The 21307-nt window shown below is 41.4% G+C and overlaps 1 protein-coding gene and 1 pseudogene across 1 annotated transcript in view; one reads left to right on the top strand and one right to left on the bottom strand.

Moving 5' to 3' along the window:
* Window positions 1-21307, top strand: part of CTNND2 (catenin delta 2) — a 990776-nt gene that overhangs the window by 837781 nt on the left and 131688 nt on the right. The window contains exons 13-14 of the mRNA XM_077116860.1: window positions 14873-14990; window positions 20758-20943. Of these exons, the coding sequence (XP_076972975.1) occupies window positions 14873-14990; window positions 20758-20943 (304 nt within the window). The remainder of the gene's footprint in view (window positions 1-14872; window positions 14991-20757; window positions 20944-21307) is intronic.
* LOC143646349 (ferrochelatase, mitochondrial-like) lies at window positions 1691-14747 on the bottom strand (annotated as a pseudogene).

Raw genomic sequence — 21307 nt, 5'->3', positions numbered from 1 at the left:
TGCATTTTGATGCTTATAGTTGGTGTTTTAGATAATGTTCTGGGGATTCACCTAGGATAATGAGGCTGCTGCATGGAATTCACTGAAGCAGAGCCAGGAAGCTGCCTCACTTCTCTCTTATAATCCAGCCTACTCAACTCCCATGCAGATAGAGAATACTAACCACTGCACCTCCTGTTCACTGAAAGTCATGAAGACTGAAGGTTTCAGGAGTCTCCTCTGCCAAAAAGAGGCCTGGAAGAAGAGGTAAGTTATCAACCAAGTAGGAGAGCAGGCTTCTCCATTCTTTACCACCCTCATGGCTAATCAGATCAGGGAAAGGAGTAAAATAAATTAAAGCAATGTGCTCTCTTTTTAGGAAATCATAACATTTATTATAGTAAATATGAAAGGAAAGACCAATGCATCCTCTAACATTCCAATTTTCTGAACAGGCTTAAAAAAAGAATCAAAGAAACGCTGTTTTGAAGAACAAAGTCTTAGGGCTTGAAGAACAGAAAAGGTGATCATTACAAATTCTTTATGGTTCCATCAGAAATTTTTTAATCCATGTAAGTCCAAATATGTAAGATCAGATTCTGATCAGACATAATTTCTACAGTTTTGGGACAACTTTTCACTCACAGGCTCAAGGTTACAATGGCCTTATAAGTATCCACAGGAAAACGCTAGCCTGAAGAACAATCACATGATCATTGGTGTACTCCAGTGGTTATTTTTCTTTTCTGTATTCCTCAAATTTCCTGTAACATGACTATATAATTTCTGTCACAAAAAAATTATAAATTAAGAAATGATTTAAGATTACAAGGCATAGTTGAATTTATAAAACAACTCAAACAAATAATGCAAGGAGAGAGAAGTTGCTGGATGGAAGGCAAACTAGAGTTTCAAGATGAAGCTCATGAATAGCATTTCCCAGCAATGCTGACTTTAGAAACAGAAACACAGGACCCTCCTTTCCAGGGCTTTCCCAGAGTCCCAGCAAGGCATGCATAACAGGCAATAGATTTCTCAACATTAACAAGCTTTGTATGCTTGGGGAATCTCAGAGCACTTTTGAAATCTGGTTTTATGGTGAGAAAAGTGAGGCTCCCATAAAAGCACCAAAACCATTGATTCATGGTGGCATCCCTGGCACCAGCAGCCACTGTAGGAACAGACCACCTCCCAGGCATTCTGTAACTCATGGGCTTAGGGAAAGAGCAGACAATATTCCTTTTTCAAATTGCATTTCATATGTTCAAACATGTTTATTTTATGCACAAGACTGAAAGCAGAGCTCATGCATCCTGACAACCCCCAGAGGATCCTCTCTGTGTACTCTTGAGGAAGGTTTTGGGACCAATAAACCAAAATCTATATTTAAAATACATATGCGTCTAATAGGACAGATTTTAAAACCCATATTTTTAAATAGCCTAGTATATGTTCCAAACTAGTAACTTCACCCAGAGAGAAGGAATATAAATGCTTAAGGTCTAGGAATATAAAAATATAAATCCCTCAATAAGTATTTCAGAGTCCAATTCTCAAGAAGTCAAATAATCTGTTCCTATAATGATGTTGTTCCTATAATGATGTCACTTCATTCCTTGATCTCTATACAATGGCTTCTTCCCCTTCAGTGTTATTTGGAGGGTGGGGCATTTGCCTCATCCCACCAGGTTTCTTGGGGTTGGGGTAGGGGTCACAGTTGCTGGTTGGTGAAGAAGGATTTCATCTCTCTGCAGACAGGATGTACAAGAGCAGACAGCTCACAATCAGCATGCTCTTGGGGTTGAAGAGGCGAGGGCAGCAATCAGCCAGAATAATGGATTTCCATTAAGGGATTCTGCTCTTCTGTTTTCAGCTCCTTACTCATTTGCTAAAACTTGCAAGTGTATGATATCCAGTTCCTACTACGTTTCAATGTGATCCCTGGTAAATACTATTAGATCCAAAAAGATATTCTTCTCCCCCCTCTCATGGAGCCCCTTGATTGTCTCATCTATTTGAGCACTCAACTGGGGCATTGGGCCAACCTTGGACTGTCAAACCAGTCAAAAGGGGTTGGAGTATCCCAGCTTATCCATGACTTTCTGGTCTGTGACTCTCGCCTCCCTTGGTTGACCACATTGGCAGTGACTGAGCAGAAAAATGAATGATCACCTCACTTCTGCTCGAGTGGAAAATGGTCCAGTCATTTCAGAGTGTGGTCTGCAGAGGAGATGAGGAGGGGATGTGCGGGCCACCTGTTGATAGTGTGCCACTTCATCATAGGCTGCATTTCTATTTCATTATAGTGTCAGTAAATGGCATTTTAGCTGCTGCCTGTTGTGGAGCAGCTGTATTATGGATTCTCGGTGAATGCAATCACCCTTTCAAGTCCATCCTCTTCATCTCATCAATTGCTTCTTCTGTTAAAGGATAGACATGCCAGAATCCAGTATCATATTTGTGAGGGGCTGTGTGAGGGGATAGCTCATCCAGCAGCTTTACCATACCTTCTCCATGCTACAAAATCCATATGTGGATGGGGGACCCACCTCCAATCCTGAGGTACTGCTCTTGAATTTGGGCAGGGGGAAGGGTGTGTCAGCATTTGGCAATGATCAGTGCCAGCCTTATCTTGAGTAAGAAGCATCATGGGGTGTCAGTCCAAGAAGAGCCTCAGAAGGAAGTCATAAACTTTTCCCAGGAGCCTCCCATTTTTAGCATTAGTATTCCAGTTTTGGGGTTCCTCTTCTCTGGTCGAACTTGAAGTTTTGTGCTTTGACACCAATTGAGCTGCTTCAGGGGCTGCTGCTGCCACTCCTACACCCAACCACCACCTCCATTGCAGACATTTTCCCGAGCCACCATGCCCCAACACATCATGGACCAGGGTGCCTGCAATTCACAGGGTACAGCCATGTTTGTGTAGACTGAAAGCATTCCCAGGGCAGCCTCAGACACAGAACTGGGCTCCTCCCTTGGCCATGTGCTCAGGTGCTGGCCACAGCTCTAAAGCAGTGTGCTTTTGCCTCAAAAAGTTCATTGTCTCAATATTATATCAGTGTTTCCAATTCAGTGTGCCTTGGCCTACTCTGAGTTACAAAGTCCAATGACCTGGCTTTTTGTAGTTGAGAGCAGATTTTTATATGCTACCCCTCACCTCCCCACACACAGGTGCCCAGAAGAAATTTGATTTTGTTCCTATATTTGACATTTTGATCTTAATCAAATCAATACAATCACTTGATCACCTAAAGTATGTTTTTGAAACTTGCCTGAAACCAGTGTAAATACATAGTTTTCCAGGGACATGTAAAATATTTATAGCTAGTGTTGAAAATAATTCCATTGACCTTTGCATGAAACAAGTCAAAAGCTATGTATTAGTTTTCTATTGTTGTTGCAACAAATTACCACAAACTTGGTGACTTAAGAAAAACATGAATTTATTATCTCACAATTTCTGTAAGTCAGGAGTCCAGTATGGGTCTCAGCAGACTAAAATCAAGTTGTTGGCAGTGCTGTGTTCCTTACTAGAGGTTCTGGGGAAAAATCTGCTTCCAGGCTCCTTCAGGCTGTTGGTGGAATCCAGTTCCTTGCAGCTGTGAGACTGAGGTGTCAGTTTCCTACTGACTATCAACTAAGTGCTTCCCCTAGATCCTGGTACCTTATCTTTCACCCTTGCATAAGTGCCCTATATCTAAGAACCAGGAAGAGAGAGTTGAATCGTTCTCATGGAATTGCTCTGACTTCCTCTTCTGCTGCATCTCTCTGACTCCAATCAGAGAAAGATTTCTGTTTTTAAGTTTCATATGATTAGGTTGGGCCCTCAGGTATTGTTTTAGTTTGCTAGCTGCTAGAATGCAACACACCAGAGATGGATTAGCTTTTAATAAAAGGGGATTTATTTTGTTAGTTCTTCAGAGGAAAGGCAGCTAACTTTCAACTGAGGTTCTTTCTTACATGGGAAGGAACAAGGTGGTCTCTGCTGGCCTTCTCTCCAGGCCTCTGTGTTCCAACAACTTTCCCCCGGGTGACTTCTTTCTGCACCTCAAAAGGTCTGGGCTGAGCTGCTAAGTGCTGAGCTGAGGTATGCTGAGCTGATTGGGCTGTGCTACATTGCACTCTCTCATTTAAGCACCAGCCAATTAAGCCAAACATCATTCATTGCAGCGGGCATGCCTCCTAGCCAACTGCAGATGTAATCAGCAACAGATGAGGTTCACATACCATTGGCTCATATCCACACCAACAGAACTATGTGCCTTCACCTGGCCAAGTTGACAACTGAATCTAACTACCACAGGTATAATCCAGGGTAATCTACCTATTTTAAGGTACATAGCCATAATTACAGCTTCAGAGTCCCTTTTGCCATGTAAGGTAACCAGTTTACAGGTTCCAGGGATTAGGAAATAGCCATCTATGGGAGGCTATCACTCAGCCTACCGCAGTGTAATTTCTGACCCTTAAACAGTCATTCTATTCTACATGTATTCATTTCACCCCAGGGTCCCCAAAGGTCTCATCCCAGCACAGCTTCAACTCAAAGTTCTTAATCTTACCATTTCAAAAACCCAAGACCTGAATCATCTAAATCAGACATGGATGAGCAACCCATAAAGTACAGTTCGTGGGGCATAATCCTTTTCTATTTATGGACCTATAAAACTACAGAAGCACATTATCTATTTCCAAAGCATTTATCCTATGCCTGAGATAGACATAAGATAACAGATATAGGCATTCCAAGCAGGAAGGTGGAAAGTAAAAAGAAGTCACTGGTCCATAGCAGTTTTGAAATCCAGCTCAGCAAACTTCATTAGGTTTCAAGGTTTAGGAGGTATCTTCAGTCATCCTCTAAGGCAACAGAAAAGGACAACATTGGAAACATCTCTGGAATGACTGAAGAATTCACCAGGCCAGGGCGGGAGTAGGGGGAATGCTTGCTTCTGTTGTCTCTTGGTTATTGCCTAAATTTCTTTACTTCCATGTTGCAGCAGAGCTACAATAGTCAAGAGTAAAACCTCTAAATGTGCATTGCTAAGCCTTCACAGTAACTTAGCTGGGATGCCCTGCAGCGAGATGTCAAGAAGGACTTAGTTCACGTAATGGTATTTGGTAAAAGAGCATTAACAAGAGTTACTCTGGTGAACCATGAACTAGCCATGGTTTTAGTAGATACCAGCTGCTGACTTAGGATACAAGACTTGGAAAATATGGATAACTAATGCCAGAATCAGCATCTACTGCAGAATGCCATCTTGCATAGTAATCTGTACACACCATTTTGCACAGGTGTGCTAGGTTGGTATTCACACAAGTCATTCACCTGAGACTGCCCCTAAACCTAGGGTATAAGACTAAATGTATGAGTTTTACCCTTCAAATTTGAAGGTGTATTTTAAAATATATTTCTACTGAATTCATATGAAATGCTTTCTTGCTAGGAACACAAATGTTCTTTCTGAGTCCTTTTGCTTAAGGTGCAACCTATGACTTGCCACTACAAGTGTTAAGGAAAAGAATTACTGTCAAAATTTACAGAATTGCAACTTGAGCAGAGTTTACTGAAACTGGTGAAACATAAACTTCCATCCATGTTAGTATCTATTCTTTTTCTACCTGTTTTAATTTCCTGGCTGCTAAATCAAACACCATACAATGGGTTGACTTAAAACAATGGGAATTTATTGGTTCATGGTTTTGAGGTAAAGAGAAGCCCCAAATCAAAATATCATCATGACAATGCTTTCTCTCTGAAGACTGTGGCATTCTAGGGCTGACTGCTAGTGATCCTTGGTCCTTGGCTTTTTGGTCATATGACAGATCACAAGGTAGCCTCTCCTGTCTTCTCCCTTCTTTTCCAGGTTCTGTTGATTTCAGCTTCTGGCTGATCACTCGGGCTTCCTCTCTTCGCGGCCTTCTCTATATGGCCTTCAATAATAAGATTAATACCTACCCAGATTCAGTAGCGCCTCACTTTATCTGAAGTAACCTCATCAAAAAGTCCTATTTACAAGGGTTCACACCCATAGGAATGGGTTAAGTTTAAGAACATGTTTTTCTTGGGTACATAACTCCAACCTACCACACTATTGCCTGCCTAGATGTCACTTCCAAGAGAGTGATTGGTTCCCAAATTCTTTATACTGCTAGCTGTGTACTAATATCATATTGAGTCACATCAAACATTTGTCTGTTTAGCTTGGTGGACTGTGAGCGCCTAAAGGTCTAGGGTTAAGTATTCTTCTTCTTTTTGATTCCAAGGCTTAGCACAGGGTGTGGAATGTGAAAGATTTGATTTATACTTATTCTGTTCTTTCTAGTCTATCTTCCTAGAATTCTTCCTCAGGGTGTATCTGACAAAGCCCATAACTCCCCCAATTTTAGCTCAACATTACTCATTACAGTAAAAAAATTAGAAATAACCTAAATGTCCATTGATAAGGTAATAACTTTTTAAGTGATGAAATATGATACATGTCCCAGTTTGAAAGGGTTATATACCCTAGAAAAGCCATGTTTTAATCCTGATCCATCTTGTGGAGGCAGCCCTTTCTTTTGATGTTTATTCGGTACTGTAGGTTGAAACCTGATGAGATTATCTCCAAAGAGATGTGGCACACCCAATTTTGGGTATTAATGTTTGATTAGAGGGAGATTTGGCATCACCCATTCCAGGAGAGTCTTGATTAGTTTACTGGAATCCTTTAAAAAGAAAACATTTTGGAAAAATCTTCAGAGCCATGAGAGCCTGAGAGCCCATGCGGCCAGAGACCTTTGGAGATGAAGAAGGAAAATGCCCCTTGGGGAGCTTCATGAAACAAGAAGCCTGAAGAGAAAGCTAGCAGACATCACCACATTCGCCACGTGCTTTCCCAGTTGAGAGAGAAAACTTGAATATCATTGACCATCTTGGACCAAGGTATCTTTCCCTGGATGCTTTAGATTGGACATTTCTATAACTTTTCTTTAATTTGGACATGTTCATTGCCTTAGACTTATAAACTTTCAACATATTAAATCCCTTTTTAAAAAGCCATTCAGTTTCTGGTATATCGCATTCTGGTAGCTTGCAAACTAGAACAGATTTTGGTACCAGAGAAGGGGGTGCTGCAGTTGCAAATACCAAACATGCTGGACTGGCTTTTTAAATGAATAAGGGGAAGATTTTGAAAGAGTTGTGAGGAGCTTTCTAGAGAAGGCCTAGAATGCTTTGAAGAGACTATTGGTAGAAATGTGGACCCTAAAGATACCTCTAATGAGGCTCTAGACAGAAATGAGGCGTGTGTTATTGTAAACTGGAAGGAAGGTGATTCTTGCTTTAAAATGTCAGATAATCTGGCAAAATTGACTAGTGGCTTTGGCTAGAATGCAGATTTTAAAAGCTGTGATCTTGGATATTTAGCAGAAGATATACAGATTCAATGTGGAAAGTGCAGTCTGGCTTTTCCTTGAAGCTTAAAGCAAAATATGACAGGAAAGAGGTGAGCTGAGAACTGAACTCTTGGGTACCAAGAAATCAGAAACTGATGTTCTGGAAAATTCTAGGCTTCCAGGAAGGGAGACCCCAGAGAATAGTGCCCCACATGAGGATTTAACCAAATGTGGAACCAGTCAGCCATTTCAGAGAAAGCCATGGTTAGAGATGGAATTTTCCAGGAAGGATTTATGGAAATTCCTTCTGTCTAATGGGCATGATCTGAGCCTACTGCATAGATGGCCAACAAGAGTGTTGTGGGATCTGTATAAACAGAACCACTGCCAGTCTGGACTGAGAGGGATAGAAAAGGGACACATGGGAGGAAAAATAACTTTGGAGGTAGAACTATGTAATCTAAAGTCTGAAGTCAAGAAGCCACGGGCCAGGAGAACAGACCCACCCTAGCACTTGGAGAGGGTGAGTTTGCCCAGAAGGCAGAGGGTGGGCCTTCTACCTCGTTGCAGTGGAGAGTTATGCTGCCTCAGGCCTTGGAGGGGGTGGAACACATTCCTTGGGGATTGGGGAAAGCCTGGATGCCACCACATGAAGGGTTTGAACAGTGTGCCCTGGGGATGGCAGAAAACCCGGGTGCAGCCCCAATGCTTGGAGAGAGTGGAGCCGAGAAAAATGTGGTCTCCCCAGTATCCCCCAAGGTTGCATTCAGAGAGATGCACACCTCTGCAGAGGCCCTTGGAAAGGGTAGGACTGCTGCTTTCTAAACCCCGGAAGATAAATGACTCTCAGACTTTGAAATCTAATGGAGTTTGCTCTGCAGGTTTTTGGAACTGCTTGGATCTGGTGACCCCTGTGTTCCTTCCAATTTCTCCCTATGGAAATGGAAACATGTATCCTATGACTCTCCCTCCTTTGTATATTGACCGCAAATAATTTGTTTTGAGTTTTACAGGTCCAGAGCCAGAGGAAATTTTGCCTTAGGACAGACCATGCCTATAGCTGACTTTGATGAGATTTTGTACTGTTTCTGACTTTGTATTGCATTTGTATTATTACTGAAATGGTTTAAGGCTTTCTGATATAGTGATGAAATGAATGTATTTTATATATGGGAAAAACATGTCTTTTTAGGATCCAGGGGGTGGAATGTGCTGGTTTGAAAGGATGATGTACCCTAAAAAAGCCATGTTTTAATCCTGATCTACCCTGTGGAAGTAGCCATTTCTTTTAATTCCTTTTCAGAAATGTAGGTTGGAAACTTGATTAGATTATCTTCACATAGATTGGATGTGCCTAATTGTAGATATTAACCTTTGATTAGAGGGAGATTTAACTCCACCCATTCCAGGTAGATCTTGATTAGTTTTCTGGAGTCCTTTAAAAGAGGAAACATTTTAGAAAACGCTTCAGAGCCAGGAGAGTCTGAGAGCCCATGCAGCCAGAGACCTTTGGAGATGAAGAAGGAAAATGCCCTCTGGTAGCTTCATGAAGCAAGAAGCCTGGAGAGAAAGCTAGCAGACATCACCACGTTTCCCACGTGCCTTTCCAGTCGAGAGCGAAACCCTGAACTTCATTGGCCTTCTTGAACCAAGTTATCTTTCCCTGGATGCCTTAGATCAGACATTTCTATAACCTTTCTCTAATTTGGACATTTTCATAGCCTTAAAACTATAAATTTGCAACTTATTAAATCCCCCTTTTTAAAGCTGTTCTGTTTCTGGTATATCGCATTCAGGCAACTTGCAAACTAGTACAATATATTTATAGGTGAAATACCAAAAGTCATTCCATAGAATAAGATATATCTGTAGCTACTGTCAGAAAGAGATCAATGATACACTTTTGAGGACTAGAAACATGTGAGTGTAAGACCATTATGGCTAGAAAGGAAACATTCCTACATGGTTTCCTTATATGAATGGAAAATAACCTTAGATGTTAAACACAAAAACAGTGATTCCCTAGGACATAGAGAAAGAAAAGGATAGAGATACCCACTTTTACTTATATCTTTCTCCATTGCTTTAATCTTTTCACATTAGTTTAGATTTTTAAAATCTCAATGAATAGAGTAATAAAACAAGGTTGTTGGATGGGCCATGTGGCTCAGCAGGCAGAGTTCTCGCCTGTCCTGCGGAAGACCCGGTTTCCATTCCCAGTGCCTACCCATGGGAAAAAAAAACAAAAACAAAAACAAGATTGTCTGTGCTTCCGTGGAACCTTCCATTTTCCTTGCGTGCAGCCCTTTCCTCTTTGCACACTTACAATGTTCCACAAGGTTCGTGGTTGTCCTCCTGACATCCGTCTCCCCACTGGGACATGGGGTCCCTGGGTGAGCAGCAGCTGGAGCAGTTCACATTTACTGAGAAGGCTTCCCCCAGCCCCAAGCCCTGAGCCCCTGTCCTGACTTGTGTCACGTTTGTTGAAGTTCCTGAATGATAAGAAGGAAACAAGCTACTCCCCTTTTGCCTTACACATCAAAAGGTGCCACGTAGGTGCTGTTCACACCCACAGAGACACACATCTGTATCCTGAGGCCTGAAATCTACATAAGATCAGTGTACTACTCAAGCCAGGAGCACTGTTTATTTGATTGTAGTTTCCTAGATGCTTTTGGGTCCCAGCCTCAGAATACAATGGAAGTTCTTTACCTTTATTACAGGGGGGAGAAAAAGCACATAATGTGGACAGAAAAGTATACACCTTTTTTTTTTCACAGGGAGCTCAGAGATTCCCTGATGAATCCCAAGGCAAGGGTTTCAGCTGAATTCTTCCATCAGGGTCACCAAATTATGTTCATGGGCCAAGTCCCACCAGCAACCTGTTTTTGTAAGGCTGCAGGTAAAAAAAGGCTTTTAAATTTTTAAAAGGTTGTTTAAAAAAAAAGTGAAAGAGACCCTATGTGGCCCAACAAGCCTAAATATTTACTCTCTGAGAGTGTGGAGGATGCAAAGGCTATTTGTAATGGATTGATTACTACAAATCTCACCCCTTAGTTTTCTCTGTGATTTGATCTCCCATGTCGCAGGCCCTTGAAGCAGGCATGCAATTTCATGTACAGTGTTATAAATGTTGGGTTGAACACGTGGTGTAAGTTCTGCTCCGGACCCTGTGAAAACCTTTATATGGCAAATGTATTTTAAATAAACCTGGTGAGTAGACAGAGCCTCAGAGAAAAGAGATGTTAAAGGGCACTAAGGTCAGGATGAAAGAAGTCGTTTAGTTGCATTTGAATAAAAGAGATGGGTCTTTTTTAATTAAAAGATATAAAAATAAATTGTTTCACTTTTTGTCTATTAGATAAAAAGACTTTAGAACTTGCTCTAAGCAGAAATTGCCAAATGCTGCATCAACTGACAATTCAATCAAATGTAAAGATTAATTTGAAGAAAGATGATATACACATCCTTGAGCTTTTAAATCTATATTTATCAATAATCTGCAGGTGTTTATGTTAATGCTATGTGCATACATAGAATTTTTCTGTACAAATTTCTAACCAAACTTCTTCGAGATAGGCAGGAGATGGGTTAACGTACAAAAGGAGCAAGTAGCTTTCTAAAATGGCTATTGGCTCATTGACAAATACTCTTTTAGGATTGTGATTTCAGTTAACTCTTCCACAATCAACGAATGCAGTTATTTCTTTATGTTGTTCAGTTTTTAAACAGGAAAACATCCAATTAAGCTTCATTGTAAGTATGTAAAAAACAAAATTTGAGTTGTGCTAAAAAGTTGCAATATTTATAGCTTTATAATATGTGGTTAACATGGTTATAAAAGCTCAATCATAAGCTAATATGATTTTTTGCCTGTCTTAAAAGCTCTTTCATTGAGGGTTATAACTTACATAAAGTCCATAGAACACAAACACTTCGCTCATCCAGTAGGCACAAATCCCAAGTCTCGTACTGGAATGTTCCCCAGTCATTGTAACCCACCCCTCTGCCCCTTTTCTTTCCTACATCCTCTTTCCTCCCCAAGAATCACGATGCTGACTTCCAGCACTATCATAGTTTGCTTGCTTTTTTTTTGGTTTGTTTTTGTTTTGGAGGGATAATTACTGAAGTTCTTAAGTAATTAAGTTTTTAAGTTCTTAACACTTTTTCATTGTTTTGCTTAATTTAGGCTACTGAGAACATCATCAGTATCAAAACTGTTTCAATTCTCGAAATGTGAGGCTTTTGATTCAAGTAGCCAGTGTTTTCTTGGGAAGGGAAAGGAAGGACACAGTATAAAATCTAAGCTGAATGTGGTTTTTGTTTTACTGTCCATTCCCTTTACTCTTATCCTTGTTTTTGGCTTCTTTGTTTTGTTTCTTTTTCTTTTTTAATGCAACTTTATTGAGATATATTCTCAAACCATACAATCCACCCAAAGTATATCAGTGGCTCACAGTATCATCACATAGTTGTTCATTCATCACCATGATCAACTTTAGAAATTTTCATTACTCAAAAAAATAAACCCCCAAAACATCACTACCCCTTATCCCACCCACCCCATTTTTAACCCCTAGCATTGGTGTGGTACATTTGTTACTGTTGATGAAAGAATATTAAAATATTACTGTTAACTATATTCCTTGGTCTGTGACAGGCACATTCCCCATATACCACTCTACTATCAACTCCTGGTAATACTCACGATAACGTATTAATATGATTTGTCTTAACGTGTTGATCAAAAGTCCTCAACCACACACACAAAAAATCATAATTGAAAGAGTAGATCTTGCATTTGAGGAGAAAGGGAGGAAAAGGAACCCCTTCTCTCCTCCAAAGTGAAAACCAGAGTTTCATTTATTCAGGAGTAGTGGACCAAAAATGGAAACTCTATTGCAAAGGCTTGTAGGACACTTATCTGTTGAAAACAAGATGTGTGCACATCTCAGTCCTTTTACAGGTGTATACTGAGCCTCATCATCCTTTCAGGCACATGGTAACTTCCTCCTCCCCTCGGTATCATAGGAGTGTATGTGTGTGTGTGTGTGTGTGTACACATATCAGTCACTTTCCCTCCCATGTTGGGACCCCAGCTCATTAATCTTATTTCTCGATAGCTTATACATTTTTATAGAGTAGACAATTAGTAACTTTTTGAATTTGGAGGAGACTAGACAAGAATTGAACAGAAACTAAAATTTTTAAACTGCTAAGATTAATATTGACAATTTATAATGTTGACACAGTTGTTAATTGCTGTTATATCCTATCAGTTAGTCCCACCCATTCATTGATTACCAATGAAGGTAGGGCTGATCATTAAGAATTTGATTTGTGAAGCAGGAGAAAGCCTACCCCCATCATAAGGAAATTCAAAAAGGAAAGGCTGAGCACCCATAAATCAGGGAACTGTGAAGAGGGTATTTTAGACTATAGTGTACACAAAATATACCTGAAGCTCTCTCAGTTCTAAATTCCTAATTCTCCATCTGGCAATTCTACTTCGTCAGAGTACGGAGTGTCCAGATTTAAGGAGTATAACCTACTTTAAGGAGTATAATCCTACATTGTCACCCACACTTCTTCTGGACAAAGAGGTCTGATCAGAACTTTTGACAGCCCTACTACACTAGCAGCTTCAGAGCTCAACCTGATGAAAATCATTTCACAAGTTTTTGAAAATCATTTCAAAATCTTCTAATTTAAGAATAACACCAGTATGTCTCTACTTCCTGCCCCTCCCCACTCCCTGCAAAAAGTTAGTTCCTCCTTCCACCAGGGATCTTGTCAGAAAAGATTGGTCACCCCCAAGGCAGAATTTGTAAAACTTTACAAGAGACTGCTGTCAATATTTACCCAGTTTTTTTTTAATCTAAAGAACTGAAGAATCGTGTTCATTTTTCAAAAGCAGTAAATTCAGCACATGCTGAAATTGCTCATTTGAGTTGAATAACCTTTCCTAGTGTTACATTAAAATGTGAATGGATCATCTTTAAAATCATTTTACAGAATCTTTTAGATATCCAAGAACACATCTGTGTTTTGTAGCATTTTAACATTAGGCGTATTTTATTTTAATGTCTTAAAAAAAAAGTCCATCCATATTCTACATCAATTCTAAAGCCCTTGCTTTCCCCTGCCCCAGTCTTGGGGTTTCTTCCAGCAACTTCTCTTACCTAGGTCTGTAGCCTTGGACAGCCATAGTCTTCTCATCTGGAAAACAGAGTTAGAATTAAGTATAGTATTATGGGGGAAAGCCAGGAAAATGAAATGAGAATGCCTGTGGCTTTCCCATGTGGATGGTAGCGATTCATTTTATGCGACTTCCCATTACATTCAGTTCAAGTTTCTAAGGACCTGCCCCCAGCAGTCAGCAAAGGGCACTCTCACCCCGAGCCAAATCTTTGCTCTCCTAAACAGTAGTTCTCAACTCCAGCAACACCAAGAAATTGCTAGAAATGCAGATTCTCTGCCTCTTCACTAGACTTTTAGAGTCAGAGACCTGGGAGTGGACGCAGTAACCTGTGGTTAAAAGAGCACTCCAAGGATTCTGATGCTTTTAGCATTTGAAACCACCCCACCCAGTTCACTCTGTCTTTCGTTCCCTCAATCACAACCTGTAAATTCATTCAATCCCTTTCCCGGTTCCCTTCACCCACCTCCTTCTAGCGTTTCTTCTCCAGACTTTGTCCAGAGGTCAGCCGGTGCAGAAATTCTCCACTGGAGCCAAATCCCAACAACTGGGAGGAGGAAAAGAAGACAACCTCAGGTGGTGGAATAACTCATACCATCCTAAAGATTCACTTTCTCGCATTCTAAAGATTCACCTTCTCGTAGGGTTATCACGTGGCTTTTGTAGGGCTAGCCTGCTTCTCTGCTCTGCAACTGTGCATTCCATTAAAAGAGATCTCCTTCTGTTGCCTTTTGTCCAGCCTCTGCCAGTATAGAAAAGAACTTGGGGCAACTCCAGCCCATAAAAGATGCATGGACATCCCAATGACTAGAGGTTCACAGAAACCCCTAATTATGACTTTATAAAAAATTCCTAGAAGTCTGCTTCTGCTTAGGCCTTAGGGTAAGTGTGTTTTTGAAGCAGGCAAATTTTAGATCTCTGTAGGATTTCAGTTAAGTTGGAAGCTCCGTCTTTGAAAATTGTCTCAAACTTCTCAAAGAAGAAGAATCCTTTGAATCAAAAGCTTCCAAATCCTTAGTCACATGTAGATAAAGTAAACTTTGAGGACTTTCTGAAGGTGTCCCTATCTCAGCACCCTTGGGACTCACAGATCACATGTTAGGAATTTTGCATTCTCTAGTGCATGAGTTGCATTAGAGAAAACTGTGACTTACCCATTTCTAGGATGGATGTATTTGTTGAAGCCATCCATGTTGGTTAAAACTTTGGTCTTGGTAAACCTTCTGAAAAAGCAGCGAGTTTTCTTTAAAACTATGAGAGGGTAGCAGGAAGGACGTTCTTTCACGAAGGTTGACGATGCCTCCTTTTGCTTTCCAGGAATGTTAGTTCTGCTGGAGAGGAGGCCCGCAGGAGAATGCGGGAGTGTGATGGGCTCACGGACGCGCTACTGTACGTGATTCAATCCGCTCTGGGGAGCAGTGAGATCGATAGCAAGGTTTGTTCTCTTTGCATAGAGTAAGCGTTTTCACGAATTAGGGGGCCCAGGGGACTAAATCCTGGCTAACACCCCGGAGAGCTAATGCAGTATTTTATACTTTCATTTTGAACACTTATTTCCCTTGTATGAATCCCATGTTTCCTAGACGGGGTGTTCTGGATTTGCAATGCTTCTATGTTTTGAGTAGCAAATGAGTAAAAATGGATATTGTTTTAATTATGCAGACTACAGGTGTTCCAGAGAAGTGTGTAAACTTATGCATACCCCATTACCCAGGTTTCTGTTTTTTATTTTATAAAATTTGCTTTCAAAACATTAAAGGATATTAAAACTTCTTTGAGATGTGAATAAATCTATATTCTGGCAAGTTAGCTTTTTAATAACTGATAATTATGCCAAAAGCCATTTACAAAATGGCTGGCAAAGTCTAAATAAATGCAGGCAAAATGCTAAATAAATGTTAAATCATCAATCCAACACTAGTCATTGTTTTAGTTCACAAACCCAATAAAATGGGTGGGGCTTTCCGGTGTTTGAACTGGAATATCATTTTCACTTAACTAGCTTAGCCTTAACTCACTCTAAATATAAATTTGTAAAGTATTTTATCATACCCTTAAATAAACATTAACCTTATCAATATTTTTCAAGTAATGCATATGATTAATGTGATAATTTAATACAAGAGCAGCATTAGTGACATTTTGTAGAAAGGAATTCTGTGTTGATGGGGAATTTTCCCGAGCACTGTAGGATATTTAGCAGTTTCCCTGTCCTCTACGCACTAGGTGCCAGTAGCACCCCTCCCCCCTTGGGGACAATCACAAATGTTTCTGGATATTACCAAATCACTATGGGGAGCAAAATTGGCCCCTCTGGTTGAGAACTATTGTCTTAATACCATACAGTTTTCATCCCTGATTCTTTGTCGGAATTGCCTGACTTTTTAATACATGCATTTCCCTAAATCACCTCCTGAATCTCAATGTCTAACTCTCGACTCAGCTTTTGGTATCTTTAAAAGTTCAACAAGGGCGGGCCGCGGTGGCTCAGCGGGCAAAGTGCTTGCCTGCTATGCCGGAGGACCTCGGTTCGATTCCCGGCCCCACCCCATGTAACAAAAACGGAGAAACAGAATACAATAAAACAAGAAAATGTTTAAAAAATGTTTCCCTTTCCTCCTTCCTTCCTTCCTTCTATCCTTCCTTCCTTCTCTCTGTAAAAAAAAAAAAAAAAAAAAAAAAAAAAAAAAAAAAAAAGTTCAACAAGTTGATTTGAAATGCACTTGCATTAAGAACACTTTGGCCATATAGTAGATGCACATTTGTAACAGATTCTCTAAATAGGAATCTGTTATAATTTAACTGCAATGTCAGATAAAGAACTAATGAGAGTGATTGTATCTATTTCATTATTCATTGGCACTGGGAATGATTTAGCATAGTGCTTTTCAGCTAGGCTATACAATAGCATTACTTAGAGATTTAGGAAAATACTGAAGCCTGAGCCCCACCTCCCAATGATTCAGATTTAATCCATGATATCTTCTGGGACTCCAACCGTTTGAGTATTTTACTCCAATTTTAGACACTGCTGGTAATATAACTGCTCTCAGTTACATTTCCATCCCTGTTGTACTGTCCATTATCAATTTCAAAGACTAAATATAATAAAGATTTGAGCATTTCCCTTTATAAAAAGCCATTAGCAGCCATATTAGACCTTTTAATATCATTGGCAGGAGAGCTAAATCTCTAAAAAAGTAACCTGTCAAGATGTCGTGAGTAATTGATAGGTGCCTCTTAACGTGATAGACACAGTTTTTGAAAGAGCTGCCAAAGTTTTTCACTGAAGCATCACTGCTGAGGATCTTAATATGAATATAAAGGTCAAAGACAGTGGCCTTGGGACACTAAGCCTAGAAGATGGATACCTGAAAAGCTAAACTAGTACCCGGGCCTTGTAGGTGAAAATAAACCAGCAGTCCACAGCCTCTTTCACTGACCAAATGCCCAGGCCACCACTGCTGGCCATTAAGGTGGTTTACAGGGAAGGGTTCAAGAACGCAAGTATTCCCCGGGCTCAGCTATCTTTTTCTGATGTACAAGATGGCCCCTAGAACTCTTTGGACACTTAGGAGATCATCTCTTCTAACATCCAGGATTTCCCCAGAAGAGGAAGCTGGTATACGTGAGACCATTCAGGGCTAGAGTTAGAAGACCCAGACCCACTTGATGGAGGAGAAAGAGCCCTGAGCTTGGAGGGAAGACTGCTGGCAGGCTCTGCCAGCTCCAACGCCCACTGGGTATGGGCTGGGCACACGTGACCCCTTGACTTTGTGGCATGATATTGAGACTAATGTTGGCTAATTATTTTCACTCAGCAGTGCTTTGTTGGCCAGAAGGTACTTTTACATCTGAAAGTATTATTTTTGTCCCATAATTTTCTACCTAGTCCTCTGCTTGGCCACATCAAAGCTTTCACAATGACAAGTTAAAGGGAAAGAGAATGAGAGCATGTTCTCTTTAAGGCCAGCACAGTTGATGAGTCAAAACGCCGGATTCCATGCAAGCTCCTGGGGGTGGGCTCCATTAATTGGGGGACGACATATGGCAGAGCCCGCGCCACACAGTATCCAAATTAGTCCTTTCTACTGGAAAATAAGGAGTCAAAATGACCCTGGCTAACAAGAGGAATTGCTGAAAATGCTGTTGACAGGAAAGGATGTCAAACACAAAATGCCCAGCTGCTACACACCTTCCACAGGTGACCCAGGATAGAGCAATGATTGTCTTTTTCTCTTCACTACCCCCACCCTCCTTCAAGAAAGACCCTTGACTCGGAGATCTTTTCCTCTTCCCCCAAACCGAGCCCGACTGCAAAGATATAGGAAGCTTAAGAAAGGGATGATGGGATAAAACCCTGACAAACCTCTCCCCCACGTCCCAGTGCATGCTTCTTCTCTCCCTCCTCCCCACTTTATCTCCACCCCCCGTTCCAGCCTCTCCCCAAATCCTTTCCCCAGCAGCAGGTAGATTATAAAGTGTTTTCGCAGGGAGCTGCAGACTTACTCCCCAGCAGTCATTTGTTTAAACAGAGGTGCCGAGCTGTCCCCAGAGAAGATGAACAACAGGATGAGAACAATTTTATTTTTCTCTCCACTCTTTGATGTAAGAAAAATCATTTTGAGCCGATTTAAAAATCATTCTGACTGATGCCATAACATTTTTCTCTCAATGAGAATCTTTTCTGTCTTTCATGTGTTGTCCTGTGCTTACCTGCTTTCATGCCATCCCTTTTTGATGCTGAGAGGATGCTTGAAATAGAAAATCGAGCCAACACAAAGCCTGCGGGATTAGCAGCCATGAGACCTTGAAAAGCTGACGAGATAGGTGTAGGACCAGAAGGGCTCCGGAGAGAATATCCTGAAAGCTTGTTTTCCTGGTTGATTTGCAACACCCCTCCCCACCCAATCAAGTGGAGGAAATAGGCTGCCTTTTCCCAGATTCCAGTTGGATGACGGATGCAGTGTGGCTGGGCTTTGACCCCCCACAGCCCACATTCTGATCCCTACCCCAGGATGAAAGGCAAGGGACGCAACCCCATGAGACAGCCTCATACCCCATCCTCTTCCCCTGTAAAACCGAGGCCTGTCACCCATTGAAGGGGAATTGTCACACAGCAGATGGCAGGAAAGTGGGAGCCAAGTGGGTAGGGTCATTTACGTGAAAATTAGCTCGGTTGAATGTTCCTCCATCATTATTCTACCCGTTTTTTGAATTGAGAATTTTTGTTTTCCTTCTCTCATAGTTCCTCAAATCCACAACAAAGGCCAAAAGGCCAGCTTTACCTTTTTTTTTTTTTCCAAGAGAAATTGTGGGTTTACAGAACAAGGATTCATAAAATACAGTATTCTCGTTTGGTCAGCTTTAATCTTAATCCAGGTCAGCAAACTTTGTCTCTAATGGGTCAGACAGTAAATATTTTCAGTGTGGGGGGCCCCACTGTCTCTGTCATAACTACTTCTCTCTGCCCTTATAACACAAAAGCAGCCACAGACAATGTGAAAGCAAGTGGGTTTGGCTGTGCTCCAATAAAAATAAAAACCAGTGACATTGGATTTGGCTCATGTCTAGAGTTTGCTGTTCCCTGCTCTTCACAGTCAGAAGATTTTATGACCAGTTTGGTTATTTCCAGAATTCCAAACTTCATTTCGGACAGTACTGGCAATACTACGGCACTTATTTGGCAGGCACGGCTCTGAGACCTATATATATTGAATCATTTCATTCTCACAAGAGCCTTTTGAAGTTGGTGCTGTGATCATCACCCAGGTTTACAGATGAGGAAATAAACACAGATCACTTTTCTCAAGGCTGGGTGCTCATTAAATGCAAAGCTGGGACTGGAACCTAGGCCAAGCAGCTCCAGGTCCCATGATCAGGAACTCCAAGCCACGTGCATCTGGCGGTGAGTGTTACAGATAGGAACTTACGGAGCGTTCACTGTGTGCCTGGCACTTTGGTCAGGGCCTCCAGACCGTACGAGTATCCTACTGCTGCTGTAACAAATCACCACAAAGATAGTGGCTTAAAGCAACCCGAATGCATTAGCTCATACTTCCAGAGGTTGGAAGTCTGAAATGGGTCTCAATGGGTCAGCAGTGTTTCAGCAGGAGTGTCATTCCTTTCTGGAGGCTTTAGGGGAGGAGCTGTTTCCTTGCCTGTTTCCAGCTTCGAGAGGCTGCCTACAGTCCTTGACTTGTGGTCCCTTCTCCCATCTTCCAAGCCCACAGTGGCCAGTCAAGTCTTTCTCATATCACAAGAACCTGTCTCTGCTCCTCCTGCCTCACTCTTCCACTTAAACACGTCCTTGCAATTCTGGTGATCCCAACTGGATCTTCCAGGATAACTTCCCCATCTCACAGTCAGCTGACTTACAGTAACTGTAAGTCCCCATGCCATGTAACATGAGATATTTATAGATTTTGGAGAATAGGGCATGGACAGGTTTACAGCCATTAAACAGCCTGCCACACTTACATATATTAGCTCATTTAATCCTCACAGCAGCTCTAAACTGTGGGTGTACTGTTACAGTCATCTTTGTTTTAGAGAAGAGGAAGCTGAGGCCCTGAGAGGTTGAGTGCATTGTCCTAAGTCACACAGTCAACAGGTTGGAGACCCAGGTAATCATAGGTGTCTAGCTCTACAATGTAAGCCCTTAACCACCACGAAAATAGGAGTCTTGGCCATCTCAAAAAAATCTCAGTAGAATTAAAACATTTATGCCCTTGGGGGACCACAATCCTTGAGAGGGGTGGCGATAAATATTAGCATTAATATGACACCTACCCACCCCTCCTCCGAGCTGATCAAAATCACATTCTCCACATTCTTCCTGGCTCAAAGCTACAATACCCAGGCAGGAGTTATCTGTAAGAGGAGAACATTTAGAATATTTCGTGGCTCTACCTTTCCACTCTTTCCACTGAATTTCGATCAACAGTGACAGATGTTTATAGTAACTATTATTGATGAGTAGTTTCTTTGGGAGGAGAAAAGGTCTGAAGACCTTTCTGAGCTTTTCTAAATTCTTTCTGCTATGACTGTCAGGAGAGTCTTTAGAAGCCACAGCTAAATTCATCCAAAGAGAAATGTGTGTGTGGAGATTGATTGCTTTTCTAGGGTGGAGGAGTGCCGGTTAGTCTTTATTCATTTCTCCTCTGTTTCCTTGTTTCCTTTTTCTTTTCTGGGTCCTCCAGACCGTTGAAAACTGTGTGTGCATTTTAAGGAACCTCTCATACCGGCTCGCAGCAGAGACGTCTCAGGGACAGCATATGGGCACGGATGAGCTGGACGGGCTACTCTGTGGAGAGGCCAATGGCAAGGATGCGGAGAGTTCCGGGTGTTGGGGCAAGAAGAAGAAGAAAAAGAAATCCCAGGATCAGGTGATGCGGGCTACTCACAGCTGCATGCAATCATCCCCTTTGCTAATTGCAACATTAATACTTCATCTGTATTTATAGATACAGGGCTGTACATTTCCAGCATGCTCAAAAATCACTAACACGTCTGCTCAGTTTTCCTGGGGGAATTTCACAGCCCAGAGTGGAAGGTGAAATGACTCTCCTCTCTAAGTTTTGCAGCCCAGCCAAGATAGGAACTTTCAAAAAAGGGTAAAAGTCACTGGAGCCCTGGGCAAACTCAATTGGACCAGCCCTTAGAGTAAGTGATTCTTCTTTACACTGGTCACACACTCACTAAGGTCCTTGTCAAGGCCTAGCTGGGGATGTGCAGAATGAGAGATGAGGT

Source organism: Tamandua tetradactyla, chromosome 9 (assembly GCF_023851605.1).
Source record: "Tamandua tetradactyla isolate mTamTet1 chromosome 9, mTamTet1.pri, whole genome shotgun sequence".
NCBI lineage: Eukaryota > Metazoa > Chordata > Mammalia > Pilosa > Myrmecophagidae > Tamandua > Tamandua tetradactyla.
The sequence above is the reverse complement of the archived record's forward strand: the minus strand, read 5'-3'. Positions and strand labels throughout refer to the sequence as shown.